Source organism: Podarcis tiliguerta (genome assembly GCF_965153285.1).
Source record: "Podarcis tiliguerta genome assembly, chromosome: Z".
Taxonomy (NCBI): domain Eukaryota; kingdom Metazoa; phylum Chordata; class Lepidosauria; order Squamata; family Lacertidae; genus Podarcis; species Podarcis tiliguerta.
In genome coordinates, this window is record NC_139553.1 from 15,314,990 (window position 1) to 15,334,823 (window position 19,834).

Genomic DNA, 19,834 nt, shown 5'->3' on the forward strand with positions numbered 1-19,834 from the left:
CACACGGCAGAAGCTCAAATGCCTTCCCTGAAATGCCAAAGATCACCTGAAAAGCTCACACTAGGAAGCAGCTGAACCCCCTTCTCTCTCTCTCTCCCAACCAGCCCAGGAAATTCCCACCTGCCAGAGCCAATGAAAACTGGTCAACGGCTGTTAAATTCTCCCTGGCGGTCTTATATGCCAGAGATATAAAAATGAAAATCATGCTCAGCTTCTCATCTCTTGAAGGGGCACAGGCATAAGAACCTAAGTAGAGCCCAATGGCCCATCTTAGGCGAGCAAGCACTGTTCTCACAGTGACCAAACAGATGCCCCAAGGGGAAGTCTACAAGCAGGACTCAAGCACAAGAGCACTCACCCCTCTTGCGGCTTTCCAGCAGCTGATATTCAGAAACAATGCGGCCTCTGACCATGGAGGTAGAGCATACCCATCATGGCTAGTAGCCATGGATAGCCTCCTCCTTCTCCATGAATATGTCCAATTATATTTTAAAGCCATCCAAGGTGGAGCCCATCACTGCCTCTTGTGGGAGTGAGTTCCACAGTAACTATACATTGAGCTGTGTGAAAAAGAACTGGATGTCCCCGTTCTTAGACCAGTTTTCAACTGGTTTTCCAAATCAAAACCAGTTTACGATCAGCCGGAGGGTGGGCCCTGAAAACACACATCTCGGATGTCAAAGGCCAGGGTAAAGAGGTGCATTTTCAGCATCTGTCAAAAGCTGTATAGTGAAGGTGGTGGACATACCATTGTGGGGAGCAAGTTGCACAGCTTAGGGGCTGCCACAAAGAAGACCCTCTCCTGGGATGCCACCACCCCAAATCTATGAAGGTGGTGAAGCTACCAAGAGGGCACCTTCTCTGACGATTTTCAAGCCAGGGAAGGGACTGTAGAGAAAGAGGCAGCCTTTCAAATATTTGGGACCTAAGCTATTTAGGGCTTTAAACAATAGTGTGTGTCTGGAATTGGGCTTCGCTGGCAACCAAAACAGCTGAGATCTGAAGGGAACCCCAGCCAGCAATGTGGGTGCTGCATTTTGGACTAGTTGACGTTTCCATCTTCAAGGGTAGCCCCACAGAGAACGCACCACAACAATCCAGTCCAAAAGTTACCAGAGCATGGAGGACCATGGCCAAGTTATCCCTGTCCAATATAGCCTATTGTTCAAAGGCAGAGTTGCATTTGTTGCCACCCCTTCATACACTTTTGCCTCTGGCCCTCCTCATCCCTGGAATGCTTCTCATGACGGATTGTGGTCCATGGCCTGAGGGGTGTTCCCAACTCCTGAGAGATTCTTATGCTTGCCCCAGAATTAGATAGAAGGTTACCAAAGCTCTAGCATTGCCCTTCTCGCTGATGCACTAGCTTTCTATGTGTGAGAATTTCTTTCTGGGGAGGAGCTTCACCTCATCTTGAGACCTGTTTAGTCTATCCAAAAAAGGTCGATTTTGTGTGTGTGGACTTCTGAGCAGGTAGAAGGCTCCCCTCCCCAGAAATTCAGAGAGATAAAAGTGCTGCTTCCATGCTGAATCCCACAATGAGGCTGTGCAGCATAGTGTTGAAGGGTGTCAACCTTCCTATCCATCTGAAACCAGAGAGAGTTTGACTTCATTTTACAGGGAAGAAAATGCTCCTCCTTTCTTTGACATCAATTTATTTTTAAAAAAATGCTAAGGAAGAAAAATCTGGAATTATTTAAAAAACAAACACAAAGCCAAAGATAGAGAGAGAAAGCCATTTACAGGGGGGAGGGAAGGCATCCTCCAGCCCCCACCCCCACATTCTGAACTGGACAATCATCAGCTGAGGGAGGAAAACTACAAAGTCCCGCAAGTATTATTGCGTGGGTGGGTGGGGGTGCAAAGAGAGACACAGCTATTCACATGTTGTAAAACGAAACAGACAGAAAGACCTACAAAAACTGTGTGTAATATTGAGTTACAAACATATATCTATAGTGGCAACAAAAGATTATCCACAAAAACGAAATTGGTACCCTCTGGAAACAGTAGAGCCCAACAGGAAAAGAGAGATATCTTTTTCTGGGTGTGTATTTGAGTGTTTAGGGGTGCAAGTCTTTTTTGGTCTACTGTTTGTTTTTTGTTATGCACATCTGGGTCCACAAAGGCAGCCGGCAGTGGTGCATTTACATCCCCATATTTATTGTCATGTACAAAAAAAAAATATGTTATGACTATGTTGCAAAGCGGTGTGCAAGTGGGTTTTGTGGGTGGAGTGGAGTGGAGAGGAAAGAGTCTCAGAAATGTCACAGCGACATAACGAACGTATAAAAAAGGAAATCGTAGCATCATAGAATTGGTAGGGTCATCTAGTCCAACCCTCTGCAATGCAGGAATCACAGCTAAAGAACCCTCAAAGAGGAAGGCAGCAATGTAATTTAAAAGTGGTTAGTGCTGAAGACACATAGAGAGGATAAGGACAGCGCGAGGCCAAATAAGAGAAGGAAGGGGCGAATGATAATTGGTTTTGGTTTCCTTGAGCCTCGCTTTTTAAAAAAATCAAGTGGCGGTAAATTGCAGTTAACAGGGTGAAGTAGCATTGAGCTGATCAAAAAAACAATTTTTGCCAAGGGGACAGTAGGTGGGATTGAAACCTCCTGGGCAGTAAATGTGACAGTAGACTGGTGAGCAGGTGATGGGACAAGGCTTTGGGAAGCCAGCAAGACAGGGGAGCTAATCGCTTTGCAAAAGGGCAGGGGGCTAGTTATGCTCTTGGATTAGGAGATTCTGTCAACAAATGTCTCATTCGATAAAACTGCTCCTGGCTCTTAGAACCCTCTGTGCAGATGGGATCAAATGCTCCCCTGTGCGTGTCTGTTTATCTAAGAACATAAGAGCCTGCTGGATCAGGCCAATGACCCATCTCGCCCAGAATTCTGTTCTCACAGTGGCTAACCAGATGCCCACAGGAAACAGGCAAACAGCACTCTCTCCTCTCAAGAGTTCCAGCAACTGGAAATCAGAAGCATTACTGCCTCCGACTATGGAAGCAGAGCTTAGCCACCATGGCAAGTAGCCATCAATAGCCTTCTGCTCCCTGAATTTGTCCACTCCTCTTTTAAACCCATCCAAGTCTATCTTATCTATATATCTATCTATTTAATTGAGGATGAGGGATCCTACAGAGACAAAGACAGCATGTGACATGCCTTCTTCCTGCACACTTCTTCCTGACATGCCTAGTTTGGCATCTGCAGGGAATTACCTTTTGCATTTAATCATCTAATCCCCTCTTGGCACTTGTTAGGAGTGGTGCTACTGTAAGATGAGCCTTTGTCAAGAGGGGTTTATGAACACAAAAGATTGCAGTTCATTTTCATTAAATCAAGAGTCAGTGGTTGTGTGCCCTTACAGATGTTATTGGACTACAACTTCCAAAATCCCTGACAAGGGGCCAGGCATCCAACAAGAACTAGTTGCCAGTCCCTCATTGTTGGGCTCACAGCTCACAGCTGTGACTTCCCCACTTCCCCACTGGACTTCCCCACTGGACTGTTGGCCATGCTGGCCACTGAGAACTGGGAGTTTCAACAGGATCCAGAAGGCCACAGGTTTCCTATCCATGCCCTGAACAAAGTGCTTTGTAGTCCAAATATGAAAGCACAAAGTTAATCTACAGTGGGAATGACTGCAGCTTGTTTCAGGAAGAAAATTAGGATAAAGGGAGGATAAAATTCTCTTCTGCCTCTGGTTAAATACTGATAGTAAGCCCCACCTCTATGAAAATTAACAAATTTCTGAAAACCCACCAAAAGTGTTTCTTTGCAGGACAGTGCTACATATTTTTTTTTATTTTTTTTGAGGGGGAGAGATTTACAGCTCCCATTTTAATTTCTAGTCAGATGCTAGCAATTCACCACCAGCATACATTTAGGGAGGTTTCTGCTTTAACTGATGCCCTGGTTGAATCATGCCATTTTCGAAATAATTTGGCTAGGCTGTTTACTGGAGAGATGGGAATGCGGTGGTGGTGGTGTTTTTCACCACCATAACAGGTCTAAGGTAAGGTAAGGTAAGGTAAAGGACCCATCAACAGTGGATACAGGTAGTGGTGGGAACATGGGGGCAAAGGGACATAATAATTGCTCAGGTTCTCCTGGCAAGACAGGGCTTTTGCATCATTGCCAATATCTCCTCCTCCCTCTGTCCCCTTCGCTAGCCAGTTCCAAACTGGAAAAAACAGAGATCTGGTGCAGATGTCAGGGAAGTGGAGAAGGGCAGGTATGGAATAAAACACCATACAGGGGAGAAGAGGAGGAAGGAACTTGAAGAGACCTCCTCCATACACCTTTTGGCCAGGAAAACTGGTCCAGGTAGCAGGGTCCATCAAGCACAGCCTCCAATGTACAGGTTAGTCCAAAAGAAATGAAACATTAAACAGGAATAAAAGGAAATGATGCCAGCCTCAACACTGTTCAGTCATTTCCCCTCAAGGCGAGAACTCCACAGATAAGAGGATTTCGAGACAGCAGGGAATCTGGGTTAGAAAAGGGAGAGGGGGAGAGAGAGGTGGATGGGTGGGCCATCTCTCAATGAGTCTCTGGTTCAGGGGCTAGACCTGCACTGAACAGGCAGCTTTGTGCCCACACCTGATAGGACAGGGTAAGGTGAGGCAGAGGGTTTTGAGAGCCCTTAAGGGTGACACAGAGGGAGGGAGGGAGGTAGAAACCCTCAGAGGATCCTGTGTAACCCCTGGCTTAAATTGAGGAGAGCTGTTCTTGCACACTTTCTGTGTCTGTTTGTGTATTGACTTCTTTCCATCACAGGACCCCAGGTGGTGCACCTTTGTATCTCCTGGGAAGCCTCCTTTTCCGGCAGTGACCAGATCCAGACCTGCTTCACTTCAGTGAGCTTCATAGCCTCACACACCCCTTGAATTGTATTTCCTGGGACCCACTGGTTTCAGTTGGGTCAAGCGCAGAAGACATCACCCTGTGTTAGTTAATATGTGTGACGATTTGGGGGCTGTTTTGTTCTGCCCCAGGCCACAAAATGCCTTGGCCAGTCCCAACTGATGCCCTCCACCCCCACCCATGCCATCCCACCCCCAAGTCCTGCATCTGCACTCAGCTGTGCAGCAACCCATCATCTTCCCCAGTTACAGGTATCCAGTGGCTTCTGCTACCTCTGGACGATGTCACTAATTTCTTTCACAGAACTGAGCAGCTTGCTAAAGTCCTGGGTGGCAGAGGGGCCCCCGGTGGCTGCAGTAGGGCAGATCTGGAGTTCCCGGAGGCTGTTCTCCAGCTTGTTGATGGCTTCCCGGAATGTGAACTTCCGCATCTGCTGAATGGAGTCCACGTAGCTGACACAGAAAGTGTAGAGATTCTTGCCTGCCTCCAGGACGGCGCTGTGGCTCACCATCTGCTCAGAGTTCTTGCTGATGGCCGTCCGCAGAGCCTCAGAGCTCTCCAAGACCATCCCCTTGGTGACGGCACCACTGGCGATCTTCTCTGGGGGCTGGCGGGTCTTTCGCAGGGAGACACGAGTGGAGATGAGGGGGATGAAGGCCGTAGAGGGAGGCTGGTCAACACTTGGGGCAGATGAGGGAGAAGTAGTGGAGGAGGCGGAGGCTGCCATCAGCAGCAGTTTTGTGGAGGATGGGGGCTTTGGTACAGAGGAGATCGCAGGCTTTTTCATCCCCTCTGCTAACAGACTGGACTTGGGGGGCTCAATGCTTGAGGAGTCTGTGGCCTGAGTTGGCTGCTTGCCCTTTGGCATAGGTGTCTCCTCGTGTCCCGGGCTAAGACCCCCCTTGCTGCTTTTCCCTATGGAAAAAGATGAGGAGGAGAGTGGAGGGGGCGGGGCTGGTTTCAACTTGGAGAGCTTCCCCTTGTCTTTCTCCGAAGGCTGTTTTGCCTTCCTCAGCCGGGGCTCTTCAGCAGGAGCTTTGCTGAGAAAGATGCCAGCTTTGGCAGAGGGGCTCTGCTCTGTTCCCAACCCACCTCCTAAGGCACTGGATTTCATGCCTTCCTCTTTGTGAGGAAGGCTGGCGGGAGGCACAAGCTGCTGCCTCCGGATAAGTTTCGGCGTCAGTGTGGGTGGGCTGGAACCCGGGCTGGACTCAGCATCTCTGAAGACGTCTTCAGGCGCCTCATCGCTCTTCTTGAGCAGCCGAGGAGGTGGGGTCACTGTCCCCCGGGTGACCATGTCTGCCTTTGCCTCGTTGGCCCTCTTCCGAGGCAGGGCAGGCTTCTCACTCTTGTGCCCCCCAAAGGTGGACGAGTTGAACTGACGCCCTGTGGATTGCAGGTTCCGGGGGAGGGTGACCGACTTCCACTCTGTGTCCTTGGTCCCATGGGGCACACAGGAGGCCGAGCACGATCGCAGGAAGCGCTTGCTGGCAGAGTTCAAGCTGTTCTCTTCCTCACTGGCCCCTGGACGGCTATTGGTGGCAGGGCCAGATTTTTTCCAGGGGTTGGGCGACAGCAACCCTGAGTTCCCAGACACAGTCCCATTGGTGACTCCAGCCTCGCTGATGGCACCTTGGAACCTGGAGCGGTCCTCGGCGTCTGCCAGCGCAGCCCCGTTGCTGCCCTCCTTGCCCTCTTCCTCACCCCCTCCCTTGCGGTCCAGATGGGCGTCCGCCTCCCGGAAGGAGCTGCTCCGCTTGGGCGGGGTGGGGGCCATCTTCTTCTTCTTCTTGATGAGGGCGCTGAAGAGGTTGGTCTTCTTGTCCTTCGGGAGCAAGCGGTCATCCTCATTCAAGCCCCCGTCTGCAGGGCCCCTCTCCTTCCGCAGCAGCAAGGGGGACACTGCTGGCTCGTGGTCCGTGGGATCTGCAGAGCAGGAAAAATAGAAAGTCAAGAATTAGACAGCACTTGCTTAACCGGCAAACCAATCTCCTCGCCTTATGGGCCTGTCTGGAGGTTGATTTGAAATGTGGCAGGCATAAGTTACACTGCTATAATAATAAGACCTGGTATTTATTCTAAGCTCTCAAAGTGCTTCACATGAATTATGTCAGTAACTCTTATAAGGTACAGCAGCATGATTATCCCGCGCCATGCTGCAGATTTGTTTGGCGGGGGGCGGGCAGAGAGCAGCTTATCTAAGGACACCAAATGACTTCTCAGCTCGTTCTCTTAAGTAGCTACTTTTAAAGATTTACTACTGTGAGACGCAGTGACGACCACCGAGTTTAAGAGCGGATCAGGCACGTTCATGGAGGAATCGGAAGGTTTATTTATCAGCAGCTGTTAGCCATGATAGTTAGGCGCAGCCTCTCTGTTTGGAGGCAGTTTATCTGAGAGCTGCTGGGAAGCAACATGCCAGTGCCCTTGCGTCGTGCACATAGTCAGAGGCATCTGGTTATCTGATGCTGGAATAGAGGATGGTGGGCAGGTTTGGAGTCTGAAGAACCAGCATGGCCCTTCTTAAGTTCTCACTCCAGTAACTTGCAACAGAAATCTCTGGGCTGTAGGCCAATTTGAATAGGCTTTCTGGAGCTGGGTGGCCATTTGTGTGTAGCTGCCTCTAAATCTCAAGTGTCAAACTGCAAACTTAGCTCAGCAATACAGCACTTGCTATGTATGTGGAAAGTCTCAGGTTCAATCCCTGGCAGTGTCTCCAGGTAGGGCTAGGAAAGACCAGCTGCCTCAAACCCTGGAGAGCCACTGCTGGTCACTGTAGCATACTGAGCATGATAGAACAATGCTCTGTGTATAAGGCAGCTGCCTATGCCCCTATTTAATTCAGAACCATGAGGAATGAAATCTTTCTTTATTATTAAGACATGGAACCACAGATCAGTGGCAGGGCACCTGCTTCACATGCAGGAGGTCTCAGGTTCAATTCCCAGTTAGGACTGGGAAATACACTTGTGATCAACCAGATGCCCTATGGGAAGCCCACAAGCAAGATCTCAGCATACCAGCGTCACCAGGGACACTAGGGATTCCAAACAACTGGCACCAGGGGGCATAGTGCCTCCAAGAGCGAAGGCAAACCATCCTTGCTGGATCAGACCAGCGGCCCATCCAACCCCAGAAGCAGGGCTGGAAGGCCCATGCCATTGCCTCACCAGCAAATGGCACTTCCAGGTAGATTTCTCTTAGACATGGAGGATCTTTCCCAAATACCACAGCTAATAATAACACAAAGAGCCTGGCTGGTGGATCAGGGTAAAGGGGGCCCAATTTAGTGCAGCAGCCGGAGACTGTAAGTGACCCTCCTCCATAGCAGCTGGATTTCACTGGCATAGGGAGGCCTGGCCAGATTGCTTGAGAGCACACCTGGGCTCAATCTACCAGGGTAGTAGGAGCTATATCAAGGCCTGGTCCAATGGGGGCAGGGGCGCCCCCAGCAGGAACTGCTGCTTCAGAGGTAAGCAAGGACAAGGGCTACCCCCTTAACACCACCTCTCTGGGGATGGCTTTGCCCTCATTGTTTAAGATGTTTTAAATTAACTAATTTTGAACTTGGATGTGTTTTTAATTTGAATGTCACCCACCCTTTGCAATCATTTTTTTAAAACTCCTGTTTTTAACTTTGTCTGTTGTCAATAATTTTAATGTTTGCTTAATATTATTTGTGCAAAGTGCTTAGGAGTTCCATGTACAATCAAGTGGCATATATATTTTGTTAATTTGTTTAACATTTTTTTTTTTTAATGTTAAAATCCAGATTGTGCCCTGGTCTGGTATGAGCATACTTCTCAAAAAATCCTCATAATGATATACAAAACAACCACATCCATATTTTATCTCTTTCTCATAAACACACACATCAAATCTATGAAGGAGCAATCCCAATGGTGCATTGGAGTCCTGACCCAGCTGCTCTGTGTGCTGCAGGCTGCCTCAAGCCTCTTCAAGGTGCCTCAAGTGTCCTGGAGCAACCTTGAGTCGCCTTGCTACCAGAGCTAGGACATACCGCATTCCCCTGGCCCTTTGGTAGGTCCCGCCTCCAAGCTCTCATTGGCTTCTTTGCATTCAGCTCCTCTTCTGGATGTCCTTGTCTTTGTTGGCAGTTCTGGAGCTTGTAGTAAGGTGCTCACTACGCTTCTCATTCCTTTCTTCCCCAACTCTTTCTCCACCTCTGGAAAACACAAGGATGGGGTGGGGAGCAGGGAGAGAGAGAGCAAAGAGTCAACAGGCACTAGCCAGAGTTAGCAACTGACAGAAATTAAGCCTTTACTGCACTGCAGGCCATTCTATTAGGACAAGTGAGGCACCACCCCACCAACCCCAGCCTTCCTTGCAACCAGCTCAGGGGGCGGCCCTGCCCATCAGCTTCCTTATCAAGTCTTGCTGCTGCCCCTTTTAAAACTCAGCAGGGAGAAGGAGGATGGGGACAAAAATACAAGCTGGGACTCAGCTAGACTGGTAAAGGAAAAGTGATTTGAATGTGTTGTATATGCAATATAACATTGTGCCACCAGATGGTGATGTGGAGTCCTGGTTTTCTCTGCCTGTTTTCCCTGTTTAAATTTACAACACTTTAAATGGAAACGCTTCTTTGATGTGTCTAGATCCAGTCTTGGTTGGCTCTGCTTCCTAGCTGCAAGGGGAGGGAAAGCTCTAGGGCAGTGTTTCTCAACCTGTGGGTCCCCAGATGTTGTTGGACTACAACTCCCATCATTCCTAGCCAGCATGACCAGTGGTCAGGGATGATGGGAGTTGTAGTCTAACAACATCTGGGGACCCACAGGTTGAGAACCGCTGCTCTAGGGGGTTAATAGGGGGGAATGGCAAGGGGTTGGAGAGCTGAGAGAGTTGGGGACACAGTCCCTAGTATCTCTGTGTGTGTGTTTGTGTTGGCTACTAATCCATTTTGGGTGCTAGTCTTGAGTTTCTTTTAAAATTGTTTTTATTAAAGATTTTCTAGGGTTACAAAAGTATCTACATAGACTCTATTTTCAGATGAGGGGGGGAGTAAAATTAGATTCTTTTACTTAGTGTATATGTGAGGTTTTTATGTCAGCATCACTTGGGTAGGTTCTTTCTATTCATTTATTAGTTTTCATTGGTGCTGAGAGCATGGTTGGTTGCCTTCAGTTGACTGCAGTGGGTTTTGTTTGCCTGAGTTTCTGGACCCAGAACTATTGGTGGCCCCCTACCCTGACTTATCAAAAGAAGATTTCCACTACATCTCCAAAAATAAAATAAAATGCGTGGGGTTATGCAGATGAAGCAATCATGCAGAAAACAAAGCACTTATCTCGCCTCCTACAGAGTGAGAATTATCCATGATGGCACCTACCATCAGAAATGCTGGATTCCTGAAACATAGTTTCAAACGCTTGGTGGATTTCTGCAAAGGAAGGCCTATCGGATGGGCTCCACTGCCAGCCTGAAAAGTAGGAAAGGAAGGGCGGAATGTTAGCGCTTTTGTGAAATACCTTCAACACATGTGCAAACCCTCTCTACCATGCAGTTTCCTCCCATTCTCACAAGTTAAGAGCTCTTTGGGAGGAGTAGCCAAACTCCCTGATGGGTGAGAAGGTGCACTTCCTTGAGTTCTCCCTCCTAGCCATAAGGGTGAAGCGATAGGGGCTACCAGCCTAACCTACCTCACAGGGTCACTGTGAGAATTAAATGAGCACCTGGGAGACGGGGGTTCAAATCCCACACTTGGCAATGGAGCTCAATGGGTGACCTTGGGTGACCTTGGGCCAGGCATCGTCTCTCGGCCTAACCTATGCCACAGATTACATTCTGCAGATTAAATGAGGAGTGGGGGGCAGACCATGTACACCACCTTGAGCTCCTTGGAAAAAATGGTGGAATGTAAATGCGATAAATAAAATAAACAAGAACATAATGAGTGTAACTAAAGCCAGCTGAAACAATGCAATGCTTTCATCTTCAGTTGGAATAACAATTAACTCACATTTCTCAAGGGGACACCTGGGCCAGTCATCTATCAGCCTGTTCTTACAATGGTCAGTAAGAGCAGAAGACCAGGTGAAGAGCAGCTCCCTGCTTCTCTGTGACTGCAGCCGACCCCAGCAACCCACTGAGATGTAGAAGTAAGTAAAACCTTACATGCTCTCATGAGCTCATAGACTTTCTCCGGACAGCCCTCAGGTCGTTCCATTCGGTAGTCCTTCTCCAGGAGCTCATAGACCTGAGAGAGGTCGATCCCAGGGTAGGGAGACATCCCATATGTTGCAATTTCCCAAAGCAAGACACCAAAGGCTACAGGGGAAGAGGAAGTCAGTAAGACATTTTCAATGTACTGATACTTTAAATGGGAGCTTATGGCAAAGGTGGGGAACACATATAAACAACAACAACAACAGGTTGTATCTACCTTCTGTTCAGAGTAGGCCCACTGAAATTAATGGACCCAAATTAGTCCCATCAGTTTCAAAGGGTCTACTCTAAGTAGGATTAACATTCAGGAGACAAAGCCCAGTGTGATTTTAAGGAATGTATCGTTGTAGCCAATTCTACTCAAAGCAGACCCATGTGGTGTAGTAGTTAAGAGTGTCAGACCAGGACCAGGATTCAACTCCCCACTTAGCCATGTAGTTCACTGGGTGTGACCTTGGGCCAGTCTCTGCCTCTTAGCCGCATCTACCTCACAGGGTGGTTGTGGTGATTAAATGGGGGGCAGAAGAACCATGTGTGCCACCTTGAGCTCATTGGAGAGAAAGGTGGGATATAAATGCAATTCAAATAATTATTAGTCACATCCATCAATTTCAATGGATCTGCTCTAAATAGGATTGACATTTGGGGGGAAACCAATGTAATTTTAAGACACATACAGGTGTAGCCAACTAAATTCTACTTCAAGCAGACCCACTGAAATGAGTTATGCCCAACAATTTCAATGGGTCTACTCTGAGTTAGGGCTAACATGGCATACCGCACGTAATTTTAACATGCAATTATATTGTGTTGAACTATTGTTTTTATTCATTCATTCATTCATTAAATTTCTTTGCCAAGAAAAAAAATAAGCATTGCCTCAATAAATACAGGGACTAGAGCTATGGTGTGTGTTTCACACTTAGCTTGTCTGTTAATCGTGCAATGCACATACCCAAACCAGGTTTGTGCATGGCAAGGAAAAGTCTAGGAGAAGTAACCACCAGGGCTAGTTAAACCAAAACATATCTCTCCAAAATGATTGCTGAGGTAAAGAGGCCATCTAAACTATCCCTGGGTTGGACTTAATAAGCAAAAGGAAGGGGGCATCCAAAGCATATTCAAATGTGTAAAATTGCTGATTTTGTATATATTTTGATGCATTTTAAGTCAATCTGATTTACAATATTTGATTTTATTGACGCTTTTAATGAATAGTTCACATATAATTGTATGTAAATTGCTCAGAGGGTTGTTGTCGATGTCAATAGATTGATATATAAACCTCAATTGAGATACTTTGCTCGCAGAGCATCCCTGCCCAAATCTTTGGTACCCTCCAGGTAAAGGGTCCTCTGGGGAAAGGTGAAGATTATCCGCTGCTGGTAACACAGAGGCAGGCTGCTTCACTGGAGGCCACAGTTTCATGGCATGCCACAGAGGCCCCATCTGTGTTGACGTTCTGCCGGCTCCTGAAGACACACCATTTTAGGTGAACTGAACTTATAATTTTATTGTTTCTTTTTCTTTTTCATATTTATTTATTTATCTATTTATTTTTCTTTATTTTTTACCAACAACCAAAACCCAAACAGTGAAACCCCCCAGGTAGCTGATACACTGCGTATAAATAATCAATAATAACATATTCAAATCAACCATGTGTACAATTCTATATACATTAACATTTCTCCATCCAGAAGGAAGAGTTTTAACTTATTGTTTTAACTTATTTTTCCAAAAAAACCAACTTGTTGTGCTTTGTAATTCCATGTTTTGTTGAATACTTTAATTAAGGGTGTTTTAATGCCACTGTGGATCTCTTAGTGTATATTTGAACTATGTACTGATTTTAAAGTAAACTGCTTTAGAAGTCATTTTGCGATACAAGTGATAATATAGATTAATTTAATGATGAATAATAATAATAATTATTTTGAGGAAGGACTATCACTCAGCAGCCACCCCTTTGCATGAAGAATCTCAGCATCTCCGATCAAAGAGAGGATAGGTCATGGGGGGGGGGGGGAGGAGTCTTTTCTCTTATTACAACCTTGGAGCACCACTGACATCACTGGAGTCATAGGGACATACTAGTCTGAGCTGGTATTTTTTTTTATTTTTTTCCTCAATTTTCGTCCCATCCCCCCCTCTCTGTTTCCTTCCTGTGAGTGTGCTAGAAGAAACACACCACTGAAATAATGAAATCCTATGGAAGCTGCCTCTGGAACAGAGGAGCTTGCCTGGTGCTGCCCTGACACAGTCTCTGCAATGGGTGGGTCCCTCTGTCCCACACCTCTGCCCCTGCTGTGATTGGAGTGTTCTCCATATCCTGGGGCAAAAATGCTGCAGAATTATTCACACTTGGGTGAGGCTGCCCAATGCTACTCTGCAGGAGTCCCCACTCCAGGCTTGCCTACTCCCAACTGATTTTAATGCAACATGTAAATTTGTTCCCCAGAGGTGGGAGAGCCCGAGCAAAACACGCTCTGGCAGTTCCCCGCTCTGGGCAGCTCACATTCCATGCCGAACAGCTACGGAGACATTAAGGAAGAGTAACAAGCCTCTTCATCAATCCAGACAAGTCTCATGAGATAAGACAGGGCAGAATTAGCCTAATTTTCAATTTACTAGCTTGTCTCCAGTGCGAACACTTCAAGTTCCTTCAAGTCCTGTTAAAGGCACAATTAAGAGACGTCAGGGCGGATTAATTGAAACCTCCTTTCCTATTGAGATGCTGCTGCTTCTCTGGGAATCAAATAGCTCTCCTTCACCTTCTCTAACCCACTCCAAAAAAGCCCTCTGACCTCCTTTCTCGCTTCTATCCTAAGAGCATAAGAAGAGCCTGGCTGCTGGATCAGGCCAAAAGGGGCCCATCTAGTCCTGTGTTCTGTTCCCTCAGTGGCCAAACAGATGCCCCAAAGGGAAGTCTGCAAGCAGCACAACAGTGCTTTTCCCACCTGTGATTCCCAGCAAATGGTATTCAGAGGCATACTTCCTCCAAGAATGGAAGTAAAACACAAGTAAAGTGAATCAGACCACTGGTCCACCTAGTGCAGTCTTGTCTACACTGACAGGCAGCTACTCTCCAGGGGTTTCAGAGAGTGTACATTTCCAGCCCTAGCCAGAGATGCTGAGAATTGAAGCTGGGACCTTCTGCATGCAAAGCAAATGTTCTGTCACTGAGCTACAGTCCTTCTCCTAGAAACAAAGCAAGATTCTAGTCCTCATAGTTCTAAATAAAAGGCCAATTTAAGCAGGAACATGGGATGCTGCATTATACTGATCGTTGTTTCATCTAGCTCAGTTCTATCTACACGGACAGGAAGTGGCTCTCCAGGGTTTCAGGCAGGGGATATTCCCAGCTTTACTTGGAGATACCATTGGGGACTGAACCTGTGAATTCTGCATGCAAGATAGATGCTCTGCCACTGAGCTATGGCTTTTTCCCAAAGGAAGGATAATGTGATACATGTATCAGTAATCAGGTTGGTCTGCTTAAAGATGGGAGACTGAACGAAATCCTCAAGCATTGCAACCCACCTAGGAAATGAAAGCTGTGTACACACCATAGATTTGAAGCACATTTTCCTCCTCAAAGAATTATGGGAACTGAAGTTTACCCAGCATCTTTGACCAGCTACACTTCCCAGGATTCTTTGGTGCTGGGGGGTGGGGATATGTTCCAAATGTGCTTTAAAGGTACTTGAGATTCCCCTAGGCAAGGCAGAGCCTCTTGTCATCAGCTCAGCAACCTGTATGTAATTACTTCAGCCACCCCTCTCTCTCTTAACATGAAGGGAAGTCCACTGCCGTCTTGTGTATTGAGAGGTGTCACAATGCATTACATGGGAAACAACCAGGGACTGTTCTAGTCCAGCCATTTCTTTTGTTAACATCTCGGTCCTCCAGCATTTGGGAGATTGAGGAGAAAATGTGATGTTAAAAAAAACAACAACCCACAGCCTCCACAGATGCAGGCATATTATCCACCTTGGAAAACTGGATTTTTCTACAGCTATGATGGGAGTCCAGGCAGTTTTGAAATCAGTGGCTGGTATCACTGCAGTTTTGAAAGGTTCAGCCTGTCATCTTGATTCAAAATGGTTTCTGGTAGCATCCAAGCACAAACAAAGACCTGTTCCCTTGATCTCAGAAACCATCATGCAAAAATTGGTTACAACCAATGTAGTTACCCCATCCACATCCAGTCATTCTCTCCACATCCAACTCCCGAGTCCAAGTGCCCTGGACTGTCTGTCAGAACCAGTGTTCTTCACCCTTGGGGGGTCCAAGGATGTTGCTAGACTACATCTCCCATCATCCCTGACCATTGGCTAAGCCTGCTGAGGATGATGGGCATTGTAGTCCAACAACATTTAGATCCCAAACTGTCTCTCCAATATTCAAACGCTTATCCATTCGCTGTTGGCAACCATGAGAACAGGATGTTGAGCCAGATGGGCCATTGGCCTGATCCAGCAGGGCTTCTGTTCTTCCTGTTCACTCTCACTATTCCAAGCACACTTCCCCCCGCCTCCCAACCTAATGCTTCCCTCAATTTACCTAATATGCATGTACCACATATCACTTTATTAATCTAAAATTATTACATATATACAAACACAATATAATTTACATGTACAACAGAACACCACAGGCACACTACATAGCTCTTACCCCAGACGTCAGATTTGATGGAGAACTTGTTGTAGGCGAGACTTTCTGGCGCAGTCCACTTGATGGGGAACTTGGCACCGGCGTGAGCTGTGTAGGTGTCACCAGTCATCAGCCGGCTCAAACCAAAATCGGCCACCTTCACCAGGTGGTTCTCCCCAACGAGGCAGTTCCGGGCAGCCAGGTCCCTGTGGCAGCAGTGATGGAAGATGGGCTATGAAATCTCTCTCTAGATTTCACCACAGATACAACTTCTGTTCCATTATGCACTCACTGCTTTTCATTAAGAGTCAGTTCACGCAACCAGAGGCTGCTCCATTAAATTTACACAAACACATTTCAAGTGTTGATGCTGACAGAGTTGGAAGGGACCACGAGGGTCATCTAGTCCAGCACCCTGCAATGCAGGATTTTTTTGCCAAACGTGGGACTCGAAACCACAACCCTGAGATGAAGAGTCCCACATGAAGAGTCATGCTCTACCAACTGAATGTAAGAGTAGGATGGCAGTGATAGCTGTGGCTTCTTTGCTGCCATCTACAATTTGGTGGTGGTGGCTGTTTGCTGCAGGGAGCTTCAAATATTCCCACTGTACCCCACTAGCAAAATCAGGGATATGCCTCAGGGATGCGGATCCTCTGGCCTGCCAGGGAGCCCAGTTTGGCCCACAAGGCCATTTCTCTGCAAAAACACACCCAACTGTCCTTGAGCTGATGTCACCTGGTGACACCAAGAATGGGTGGGAGGGGTTCAATCCTGCTGTGTGCATCTTCCCTGGCAAAGCAGACCCCTGCAGCTAGCAGGATTGAACTCTCTGCTCACCACTTGGTCACTGCTCCAAGTTTACCTTCTCCCAGCCGATTTGCTTCCTTTCAACCAACGGCTCTGATGCTAGCAGAGAACTGAAACTTTTTAAAGCTTCCTTTTGAAGGAACACCAGACTAAGCAACCTCGAGGAAAGTATTTTCCCCAGCAGAGGCCAAGAATGAAAGGAGATCTAGAACAGTCATTTTCAAACAGTGTTCTGCAACTCCTGTACTTCCTCTGAAGCTCATTAGGACTCCCTCAGTGAGAGGGAAGGGGGGGGGGAATCAATAATGGCAGACGATTTATTTATTTGGATTTATACCCTGCCCTTACAATGTATCATCAGGGTGACTTATAAACTACAGAGCCTGAGGAAATTTTAAAAGGTCTTTGCACAATATCTGTTTGGGCCCAGTTTGAAGTGTTGGTTTTACACTTTGCACCATTTAGAATGTTGATTTTTTTGTACGCTTTACAACCTTTTAGAATGTGGATTTTTTTGGGGGGGGTGTTATTAGGTTACTGCTTTTGGTTTGATTTTCTGTGTTGTGGTCTTGTTGTGAACTGCCCTGAGACCTCCGGGTAAAGTGCAGTGTATAAGTTGAAATAATAATAATAATAATAATAATAATAATAATAATAATAATATTTTTAAAACCAGCTTGGGACTAGCTACACGATAGAGTGCCTTTCTCTCCAACCAGAACTTTGAAGAACACCTTGGCTCCAAGTGCCACTGTTGAATGAAATGAGGCAGGTAACTACCAAGGACAGGGCCTTCTTAGAAGTGCCCCCAGGGTTATGCCATAGATTGAACCTTGAGCCTTCTGCATGAAAAGCAGATGTTCTATTGCTGAGCAATAGATACTTCCGAGGAACATAGGAAGTTGCCTTATTATCCTGCGTCAGACCACTGGTTCATCTAGCTCAGTATAGCCCACCCTGGCTGGCAGTTTCTCTCCAGGGTTTCAGGTGTGGGACCATCCCAGCAATATCTGGAGGTGCCACTGGGGACTGAAGCTGGGACCTTCTGCATGCAAAGCAGATGCTCTGTACCTGAGAAATTGGTCCTGTTCTCTTAAAATAAAAAAAAATCTAATTTTCATGATTCTGGAAAAAGAGATTTAAACAAGAAGCTGGTTTGAATCAGCTTATAGGTACATCTATCTCAGTATTGTCAATGCTCTCCAGAAGTTCAGGAGGGGATATTCCCAGCTCTATCTAGAGACACCACTGAGGGTTGAAGCTGGGACCTTCTGCATACAAAGCAGATGCTCTGCCATTAAGCTACAACCCTTCACCAATCATTTTAATTGGGCCAAGGAGCCGAATTTATTGGTAACACACATCTACCTGGTGATGAAAAAGCAAACATTACAACAGTCCTTCTCAAAGTGGGCAGGATTACCTGGGGGCCCTAAGAAGCAAGGGGGTAGCAGGAGGGTGTAAATGGAGGTGTTTGAAAAGCTGGCTTCACAGAATCAAGTGCATTCATTTTGTTGAATTAAACTGAGTAGTTGTAACCGAACAAATGTGCAGTTAATGATTACAGTTTTGAACTTTTTTGTGCTATTATCTTCCTCAGTGGGTCATGAAAACTGCTATTCTGAATAATGATTTGTACAGGGTAGGGTAAGGTATGGGGCACTAGGGATTAGTTTGTGGAACCAAGGGGCAGTGGCCTGAAAAGGTTTAGGAGCCACTGCATCTGGAGTTTGTGGAGTGGGGAGTAAGTAACAACCTCAATGAAGGGTGTAGAAGCCATAACACACAAGAGATAATGGAGGAATTGTTTCCGTGCAAATTTTCAGCTCCTTCATAAAACAATGGAAGAGAGTTCACCTCAAAAAGTATAAAATAGAGCTGGAAGTTTCAGAAAATGGAACCAAAATGACCAAAAGGGTAGAGTGACTCCTCTATGAAAAAAGGTTGCAGTGTTGGAGGCTTTTTAGTTTAGAGAAAAGGCAAGGAACAGGTGACATGATGGAAGCTTGTTAAATTATGTGTGGCGTGGAGACAGTGGATGGGGGGGGGGGATTCTCCCTCTCTCCTAATACTTGAACTCATGGTCATCCAATGAAGCTGAATGTTGGTGGATTTAGGACATTTAAAAGAAAGTCATTCTTCGTGCAGCATGTATTTAATTGTGGAACTCAGTGCCACAAGAGGGGATTATATTCACCAACTTAGATGGCTTTAAAGCAGACAAATCCGAGGAGGAGAAAAAGCCTATCAAGGGTTACTAGCCATAATAACTCTGTCTCCAAAGTCAGAGGCAGCAATGGTTCTGAATACCAGTTGCTGGAAACCACAGGAGGGGAGAGCTGCTCTTGGGCTTAGGTCCTGCTTGAAGGTCTACCACTAGGGCATCTGGGTGGCTACTGTGAAAACAGGATGCTGGATTAGATGGGCCATTGGCCTGATCCAGCATGGCTCTTCTTATGTTCGATGAGGCTGAATAAATTGTTTCCACCCAACACCAAGCTAAATTGGAAATCAATCCAACTGCGCAACTCTTTCCCTACGTGAAAGATACATGAACCACTTTCCCAGTGACTTGTGAACTTTGCAAAGTCACAGGCAGAGCCACAGAAGAGCTCCTTGTTCAATGAGAGAGCGCCATACTGAAAGGGCACATTAATTTGTCACACACCGTTGCCGACATGTCCTGTTCTCGTCAGCGAGAATGCCGTCAACACGGCACATAAAGGGGAGAAAAGCACCTTGTCATTAGCGACCGTCATTTCCCGCCGACTCCAGTCATTCAGTGAGGTCACCAACATGCATCTGAAATCCACTGAGGAGGACAGCGACAGCACCCCCTTGAAGGGACTGGGAGCCTGTGGGGGTGAGCCGTTTGCATAGAAGAGAAGAGAACGGGAAGCAAGACACTTTTCCCGCCTGCTCCTGCGATCTGGGGTCACTGACAGTGCAGAACAAAGTGCCCAAGAGTACAGAAGGAATGAGACAGAGAATGATACTTGAATTTTTTTCTTCCTCTAAAAAAGAAGAAAAGTTCCCTTTGCAGGAAGGGTTAGACCGGAGATGAGGATCCCAGCATGGAGCAAATTGAACCAGTTGAGACAGTAAGCATTAGGTTGGGAGGGGGAGAGTCTGTGTTTGGAGTGGGGAGTGATTGGATAAGGTTGGTGGGAGGCACTTTGAGCTCTAAATGTTGTTGGACTACAACTCCCATAATCTGCAGCCAGATTCTTTGGCTGTGATTCCTGCACTGAGGGATTGGACTAGATTGCCCTTTGAGTCCCTTCCAATTCTACAATTCTATGAGA

At 46.7% G+C, this 19,834-nt stretch overlaps 1 protein-coding gene across 3 annotated transcripts in view; it reads right to left on the bottom strand.

Moving 5' to 3' along the window:
- Nucleotides 1–1,638: 1,638 nt before the first annotated feature.
- Nucleotides 1,639–19,834, bottom strand: part of ABL1 (ABL proto-oncogene 1, non-receptor tyrosine kinase) — a 125,723-nt gene continuing 107,527 nt past the window's right edge. For 2 of the 3 annotated variants that reach the window (XM_083423480.1, XM_083423481.1), the window contains exons 7-12: nt 15,741–15,925; nt 11,010–11,162; nt 10,225–10,314; nt 8,896–9,060; nt 3,497–6,800; nt 1,639–3,466 (exon numbers count right to left, since the gene is read on the bottom strand). In XM_083423480.1, coding sequence (XP_083279606.1) covers nt 5,143–6,800; nt 8,896–9,060; nt 10,225–10,314; nt 11,010–11,162; nt 15,741–15,925 — 2,251 coding nt within the window. In that variant the 3' untranslated portion in view covers nt 1,639–3,466; nt 3,497–5,142. The other variant, XM_083423479.1, reaches the window with a different exon arrangement.